General features: G+C 35.2%; 1 protein-coding gene across 2 annotated transcripts; it reads left to right on the top strand.

Annotated features, from left to right (window-relative positions):
• Positions 1–1,469: 1,469 nt before the first annotated feature.
• LOC145789656 (uncharacterized) lies at positions 1,470–3,816 on the top strand. 2 transcript variants are annotated; one of them, XM_082866821.1, is made up of 3 exons: positions 1,470–2,177; positions 3,153–3,302; positions 3,708–3,816. In XM_082866821.1, exons 1-3 carry the CDS (start codon positions 1,539–1,541, stop codon positions 3,729–3,731), a joined length of 813 nt encoding a protein of 270 aa, XP_082722947.1. In that variant the 5' UTR covers positions 1,470–1,538; the 3' UTR covers positions 3,732–3,816. The 2 variants fall into 2 exon arrangements, with proteins under 2 accessions (XP_082722947.1, XP_082722940.1); XM_082866814.1 differs by having other exon boundaries at positions 3,153–3,279.
• The last annotated feature ends 5,280 nt before the right edge of the window (positions 3,817–9,096 follow it).

Genomic DNA, 9,096 nt, shown 5'->3' on the forward strand with positions numbered 1-9,096 from the left:
TATATATGAAATCGTGATAGTCAACCCCTGCACTTTTATTCAAATCTCACTTTGCTCCATATACAAGTGTCAATGTCCCTCTTTTGTAACTTCATTTTTAAATCTTTAACAAAATCTAATCATGTGACAAAATTGTGAATACGAAATGAGAGTAAGAAAGGAAAATCATGTTTTTCACCAATAAACTTTGTCCTACGTAATAAGCACATGAATGTTATAATATATATATGTGTGTGTGTGTGTGTGTGTGTTTGTATAGTAAAAATTGGAACGAAAAGGTAAGAAAGTTGAGCTTTTGAAATTTAAAAAAAAAAAAAATGCAACAAAGAAATCAAAGAGAAAGAAAGAAGACAGAAAACTGTGTTACCATGAAAAATAGAGTTTTGTGATTCCAATTTATGCAAAACCCTAGCTCATTTTCTAAATTGTTCACAACTACGTTTTGTTTTAGCCTAATACAGTCATATTTTAATGTAAATTTTGGAATAAAATGTGTATTGGTGAAAAATATAGATGATTTTTTTTTTACCCTCATATTGTAATCACATTCTTATCACATAACTAGTTCTGTTAAAAATATAAACAATTATGTAACAGAAATGGGACATTGACACTTGTATAGAGATCAAAGTTAGATTTGACCAAAAGTAAGGGGGTTGACTGTCACAATTTCATGTGTAAGGACAAAGTGAGATTTGACTAGAAGTGTAGAAGGTTGACTGTCATGATTTTATGTGTATGGACCAAAATGAGATTTGGTACAAAGTGTGAAGATGCAAAGTATAATTTACCCTAATTTAATTTAGGCACCAAAAATCTTCCCTATTTTCTTTACTCTTTTTTGGCTGGTTCAAAAAATAATGCATGTGCAACCATTAAGACCTTGCTTAATTTACTTATATTTATTTATTTTTAAAAAGTCCTGAACTTTTATACTACGTGTCTAATTATCTTGTATTTTGAGAATATTATGGTAATGTCACTACAAGAATTTACACATTTTGCGACCACTTTTGCCGACCAAAAAACTTTTAGTCGCAAAAAAATGATATTTGGCGACCAAATATTAATTAGTCGCGAATGATCATTATTTTTGGCGACCAAATATTATTGGTCGCAGAAGGTTATATTTTGGCAACCAAAAAATATGTTGGCCACAGAAAGTGGTATACTTTTGCCGACCAATTACAAATTTGGTCGCAGAAGGTCACATATTTTTTGGCGACCAAAAATTTGGTCGCGAAAAACTTATTTTCAGCAACCAAAAAAAATTAGTCGCCAAATTAGTACTTTTAGCGACTAATATTTTAGTCGCCGTTGATTGAGATTTGGAGACCAAAAAAATTTGTCGGCGAAAGAACCTATTTTTGCGACTAATTTGATCTTTTGGTCGCCAAAAATTTGGGGGAAAATTTGAAAGATAAAGGGGGAAATGAAATTTGAACCACCATCCCACTCCTCATTAGTTGTATCCATGTACTACTGTTGCAACTTGCAAGTGTGGAACAATGAAAGGAAGAAGACTTTCGAAGTAGCAGATGACTCCCCAAACCTCATTTTTTCTCTCATGTCGAAAACCCTTCTCTCCCGCATCAAAGCTCGTCACAACCCCAAACCCAGTTCTTCCCCTTCCTTCTCCTTCAAACCCCACATCAAGCGACTCGTCAACGAACTCTGTGACATCCTCAAAACCCACCACCACAATCAATGGCAAGACACCCTCGAAACCCACCTCTCCGAAGAAGAAATCGTCCCATCTGACATTGCCCATTTGGTGCTCGACAGAAAAAAAATTAAAGCCTGATCTCCCTTGTCTCTATCTAAAAAAAGCCCTAATCTGTGTCTCTCTATGTTGGCCCGCCCCTCCCTCTTTCTGTGTTCTCTCTCTCAATCGGTGCCCACTCTCTCTAGCTCACCGAAGTCCCTTACCACCATTGCTCACATCCGTCGCACATCGCCATCGACATCGCCGTCTGTCTAATGGACTCCTCATTTCTGGGTCGTGGAAGCAGGGTTGGAGGGTGAGATACGAAGGGAACGAGTGGGATTTGGAGACCTTGAAGGTTTTTGTGGTCCCTCATTCGCATAATGACCCGGGTTGGAAGCTCACTGTTGAGGAGTATTATGATCGACAGTCGAGGCATATTCTTGATACCATCGTCGAGGCTCTTTCGAAGGTGATCTGGGTTTAATTTTGGGGTTTGAAATGTTGTTCCTTGATCTGAATTCAGTTGGGTTCTGTTTGTAAACTGAGTTTAATTAGTTAGTACTAGTTGCTTGATCTTAATTTTGTTGGGTTTTACTGATTTCAAAGGTGATCTGGGTTTAATTTTGGGTTTGAAATGTTCTTTATTGATCTGAATTCAGTTGGGTTCTGTTTGTGAACTGAGAGTTTAATTAGTTAGCAGTAGTTGCTTGATCTTAATTTTGTTGGGTTTTACTGATCTTGATTATTGATGAACAATGATTCTGCTTTCGATCTAGCTTAACTATAGTGCCGGTAAACTTACTGAGAAAAAAGTTATACTTCATGCAAAAGAATCTAATGGTCTTCATTACGGAATAAGATACTTCCACACAAATTCACATTTTTGGTTGAATTTTGACAAATTATATATTTCATCAATTATTGGACCAAGTGAATTGGATGTAAGTGATGAAAAAAAAGTCTGTAATATATAGTAGAGTAATTTCACAAATGATTTTTTAGATACTCAGGCATTTAGTTTATTGGATGAGAAAATATATGCAAACTTGTTGGCTTTGAAAACTACTAATGGAACTAAAAAGTGAGAGGCTCACTAGCAGCTTTCTGTTACCAAATGCTCTCTCTTTCAAGAATGTTCAATCTAGTAGTTTAACAAATGATTTTTTGGGGACTCAAGCATTTAGTTTATTGGATGAGAAAATATGCATACTTGTTGGCTTTGAAAACTACTAATGAACCTAAGAAGTGAAACGCTCACTAACAAGTTTTCTCTCTCTCTCTCTCTCTCTCTCTCTCTCTCTCAATTATGGTGTGTGTCAATTGCCTTGAACTTAATTGGGGTTGGATTGTTAGTTTATTGATATTATCTTTGCCTAGTCTATGGCAAAAAGTTATTAATGTTGAATGCTATACTAATTAACATTCTTTGAACTTGGATTTGCAGGATCCTCGCTGCAAATTTATATGGGAGGAGATGTCTTATTTGGAGAGATGGTGGAAGGATGCCTCAGAAACTAAAAAAGAATCTTTCATCAATCTAGTGAAGAATGCACAGTTAGAAATTGTTGGAGGTGGGTGGGTGATGAATGATGAGGTAAAATCCGCAAACATGTGGATAGTTTGAGCTTGCGTGTTTCACCTCTGGGCTTCCTTATAAATTTATTTAGGGTGTGGGTTTGAATGCAATTTCATGAAATGCAGTTCTATTGGCTATTGTTTTGTGCAAGCTAATTCATCACCATCTTCAAATCAATCAGAGAATGTGCATTGCCATGCTTGTGGGGCACTAAAAAATTGCCACTATTGTGCTATGTTCTTTCTCTGATGTACTAACTCCTAGTGCTCTGACTGCAATTTATGAAAACTTTATTCAATGTCTTTGTCTCTGACTGGAATTATACATCTGAAAATCATAATACTAAGATTGAATGAAGTTATTTACATAATCTTAGACTTATGCTAAGGGCTAAAGGAATTGATCTTTCATTTGTTCTCTCAGGATTGTTGGGCAATTGTATATTGAACAAGCTTGACTTACTAAATTTGAGACAACTTTTTGCAGGCTAATTCACATTATTTTGCTATCATTGAACAGGTATTGAACTCCCTCTTCATAGGTTTTGTATAGAAATAAAAGTTTTGGTATCTAAATTGAGTAGTTAATGCATTGAACAATCTACATATAGTTTTTTGATCTAAGGCCTTATGGTACTTTTAACTGAAGTAGGCTATGTAGATTGCTTTGCATGAGGAGATTATTAATAGAAATTATTATGTTGGTCTGATTGTCCCCTATACAAGTGTATGACGAGTATATGAATTGTAGATTGCTTTAGATACCAAACACAAGCTTTTAAGTGGTATACGAGTATATGACGTTGAGATATATTTTGTTTTAAACTTGTGCTTGGTATGTAGTCTCACCAAAGGTTTTTAATCCTTGTTACTAATTACATCATCTTTCCTAACATTTTTGGGCACCCTCGTGCTTCTACCCTTCTGATGGAAAATTGAGCCTTCAAAGGAAATTATAGTTCAAAATGCAATTAATAACAATCCCTTGAATTTTAGACTGAAACAAAGGAGTAAAATAGTTCATTCACCCTTTCAAAGTGAACTGGGATTTATGTCCAATTTGAAATGATCCAGTCCCTTTTGAATGGGCCATTTTTTGTTTGATATCTATCCAATTTCTTAATAAAGGTTATAAATTGGACTAAATTGACCCAATGTAATAAATTAATGGATGAAATTGGTAAAATTGAAGCTACATGACTATATTGAAACTAGAGATATATCACAGGTATAATCTGTTTTGGGCTTTTCATGATGTTGCCACATCATTTTGACATGATTGGTAGTTTGATTCTCTTTGTTTTTAGCGATTACCAACTGTTGAAAACTACACCAAATCCCAACTATAGAATTTAAGCTCCAAATCTATTTGTTAAAACCAAATAAAATCAAAAAAAGAGAAGCATGTTACTCTATCAACCTTTTTAGAGCTTTTCAGAGAATAAAAGATTATTTTACTGAACCAAAAGACTTTCAAAAAATAAATCAAGTTTGAAAGTTTATATTATGGCAAGACGACAAGCAAAGAAGCCTATATAAGCACAGGTTATTAGCTGAAAAGCTTTCCATTAATCTTGTGGCTGCAATTCTTGTTTTGTTTTGTTTATTTATTTGTTTATTTATTATCAAGTTTCCATATTATTTAGTTGCATGGTATTTTTTTACCCTTTTATGGTTACATGAACTGAAATCACACAAGTGCATTACATTACCATTCTCATATGGACCAAATGGGAAATAATGTGGAAAGATAAAAGTACAGTCATAATCCTCTTCCTTCTTGAATGAGTGTTGTTCCACCATTTCTCACAGCTTTGACAAGCATCAAGCTTCGTTGTCCTGTAATTTAATTACCAAAAAGCAAAAATGAAATGTCAAGGGAATAAATATAAACGCATTCAAGGTTGGTTTTGGGTGCTAACATATTTCATGTAGTTCAAACAGACAAAAGCATTATTGATTATTTGAAGAGTGCTGCTATTAATTAGCACCTGCTAAAATTCTTTGGACCCTCCATTTTATAATTTTTTTTATTACAATTATACCCTAAAGTAAAATTACATTAAAAGACATTATTAAATAGAACACCCACCTATCAATAAGAACTAATACTCTATAATATTGGACACCCAACCCCACCCCCACCTCCAACTCCAACTATACGTATTCCATGTTTGTAAACCCTAAACCTATTAGTTTTCCTAATCAACTAATATAAACCCTAAATCTATTATTTTTCATAATCATCTTAAATCCTGAAATGTGCCATCTTCATCACCATCATCAATGCTATTGAACTCGAAAGTTTTGCTTCAAGTATTGTAAAACCCAAGTTGTGTGTAGGATTATTTTATTGGATAGATTAGTAATTAAATTAACTTATATGAGTCATTTATTAATATCAAAGAATTAGTTATGAGATGACATTATATTTCCTATTACTTAGATGGGTAATTTTGTAACTTTGAGAAATTAGGTTAATAAGCCCACCTATTGTGGCTTTAAGTCTTGGAAAACAAACAAAACAGAGGCTATGAATTGCTCCATAGGCGGCTAGGGTTTGAGAAGGTAAAAGAAAAAAGAAAAGAGAAAGGGAAGAGAGGCTTGTGCTGCAGAAAGGGTTTGGAAGAGTTAAAGGTGAAGGCAGCAAGCAAGGGTTTGGAAAAGTTTAAAATTAAAGAAAAGAAACCCAAACCAAGGAAGAGGGAGGATTCATAAGAGTGGTGGTTTTGCTTTATTCATCACTTAGGTTTGTGAGATTGAGGTGGATCTTGGTAATTTGAGATTAGCTTGGGAAATATTATTTTAGCTGTTTGAGGTAAGTAACCCTCTATCACTGTTGGTACATTTTTTATTCCTATTGAATCGTTTAAAATTATAAGTATTTATTTATAGCCTTCCTGTTCTCTTAAAATAAAATATGGGTCAAGTATAAAACAACATTGAATATTATTATGAAAATTATTTGAATATTTTGTGGAACTATTTTGAAAATTGTACTAAACGTTTATTCTGAAAATATCGAATGTTTTATTTAAAATTTGTCTATTGTTTGAATTTTGAACATCACTCTAGTCTGACTACGATTTGGACCCTAGCCAATGGGGGTTATTTATTGGCACAGAAACTAGTTTCTTTTGGGGCTTTACCACCGGCCTATGTGTGGTTCTGGGCCTTGTCACGGGCTAAGTAACCGTAGTCATTAAGACTTGGGTTTTGTGAATCAAATTATTGAACCATCTGAATATCGAACCATCGATTTGAACAACAATTACTTTGAATTATCTTGTTGGCTTTTCATTTAAAATGTATTGTACATTGTTTATTTTTAGCTATGAAACCACCTTACAAATAATTGTTCATTTATTGAACTGTAGAAAAAATTATATTTATTGGTTATCGATTTATTTATTTATTTATTGTATACTTGATCCAGCTAGCAGTGATGGTTGGTTATTTACTGGGCTATCTAGCTTACTCTTATTTTTTTTCAGATTCTGAAGAGTAGAGCTGCGCGGGATCTTTTTTTACATGTGGGAGTGCCGAGAGTAGGAACATGATTTAAGTACTTGGATTATTGTTTTGTTAGTGGATTAAATTAGTGGACTTGGTGGACATTTTCATATGAGAACTATTTATTTTTATGAATTTTGGCATTATGACTAAGGATTTAATTTGAGTATTTTATTTTGTGGGCTATGTGATTGGATTCTTAGCCTTGCATGCTCACTTATATGAGTGTGCGGCGTTGTCACAGAGCTTGGGGCGTGACAATTTTATGGTATCAGAGCCAGGTTATAATTTTAAAGGCTGGTATAAAATAGTGGTGAGATTGGGTAGATGTAGTATTGGGAACGCTTATAATTTGATATAATGTTAATTTTACTTACATGTTATAGGGACTTGAGAATAGAATAAGATGAGGTTTTATTATTGATGCATATAGGTTGCAATGGAACATGAGGAGACATTGGCAAATCTCGTGTGGTTAATATAGATAGCAGGAGATTGCTTGTAGACTTGACTGTTTTAGATATGCAGGAGTTTGACATAATTCTTGGAATGGATTGGTTGGAAACCAATTATGCTTCTGTTGATTGTCGAGGCAAAAGGGTAGTATTTCAGTTTCCTGATCAACTAGAATTTTGTTTTGTGGCTAGTGGACTTAACACTCCTCCTTTGGTAGTCTCAGCTTTGCAAGCTAGACGATTGTTGAGGAATGGTTGCGAGGGTTATTTTGCTTCTGTGAGAGATATTCATGAGACCGGATTGAAGTAAGAGGATATTCTAGTTGTGAAGGAATTTCCCGATGTTTTTCCTGAGGAGTTACCGGGGTTGCCACTAGATAGAGAGATTGAGTTTGCAATTGAATTGATACCTGGCACGGGTCCTATCTCCAAGGCTCAGTATCGGATGGCCCCAGCAGAGTTGAAAGAGTTGAAGGAACAATTACAAGAGTTACTAGATAAGGACTTTATTAGGCCTAGTGTTTCTCCTTAGGGTGCGCCCGTTTTATTTGTGAAAAAGAAGGATGGTAGTTTTCGCCTTTGCATTGATTATCGAGAGTTGAACAAGGTGACAATCCGAAATAAATATCCTTTGCCTAGGATAGATGACCTATTTGATCAGTTGCAAGGGGCACAAGTCTTTTCAAAGATTGACCTTCGTTCTGGCTATCATCAGTTGAAGGTTTAGGCGGAAGATATACCTAAGACAGCCTTCCGAACTAGGTATGGGCATTATGAATTTTTAGTGATGCCGTTTGGGTTGACCAATGCGCCTGCAGTTTTTATGGATTTAATGAGCAGAGTATTTAAACCCTTCTTAGATCAGTTTATGGTAATTTTTATTTATGTCATTCTTGTGTGCTCGAAGAGTAAAGAGTAGCACAAAGAACATCTGAGAATAGTGTTGCAGATATTAAGGGAGAATAAATTATTTGCTAAATTAAAGAAGTGTGAATTTTGGCTGGAGAGTGTATCATTTTTGGGTCATGTGATATCTAGAGATGGGGTGTCTGTTGACCCAAGAAAGTGGAGGCGGTGGTAGAGAGGAATAGGCCTACTAGTGTCACTGAAATTCGTAGCTTCTTGGGTTTAGCAGGTTATTATAGAAGGTTTGTTGAGGGATTTTCCCGAATTTCTATGCCTTTGACTCGTTTAACACAAAAAGGGGTTAAATTTGAATGGTCTGATGATTGTGGGAAGAGTTTCCAGGATCTAAAGAGTCGATTGGTGTCTGCTCCAGTACTTGTAGTTCCGTTCGGAGATGAAGGTTTTACCATCTATAATGACGCATCGAAGATGGGCTTGGGTTGTGTCCTGATGCAGAATGATAAGGTAGTGGCATATGCGTCTAGGCAGTTGAAGCCATATGAGCAAAATTATCCTACGCATGATTTGGAGTTGGCTGCCGTGGTGTTTGCATTGAAAATCTGGAGGCACTATTTGTATGGGGTGAAATGTGAGATATTCACTGATCATAAAAGTTTGAAGTATATTTTCACTCAAAAAGAATTGAATATGAGGCAAAGGCGATGGTTGGAGCTATTAAAAGACTATGATTTGACTATCAATTATCATCCAGGAAAAGCCAATGTAGTGGCGGATGCCTTGAGTAGAAAGGCCCAGAGTAATTTGGCTACCTTGATCACTGACCAAAAGAATATCTTGGAGGACTTGCAGAGGTTGAATATTGAGATTAGATGGCATAGCCATGGAGTGCAGTTGGCAAACCTTAGAGTTCAACCCACCTTGATTGATAGAATTCAAGATGCTCAGGGAAGAGATCCTCAGTTGCAAAAACTTAAGGCT

This window comes from Camellia sinensis, chromosome 1 (assembly GCF_055761805.1).
Source record: "Camellia sinensis isolate YWXY chromosome 1, ASM5576180v1, whole genome shotgun sequence".
Taxonomy (NCBI): domain Eukaryota; kingdom Viridiplantae; phylum Streptophyta; class Magnoliopsida; order Ericales; family Theaceae; genus Camellia; species Camellia sinensis.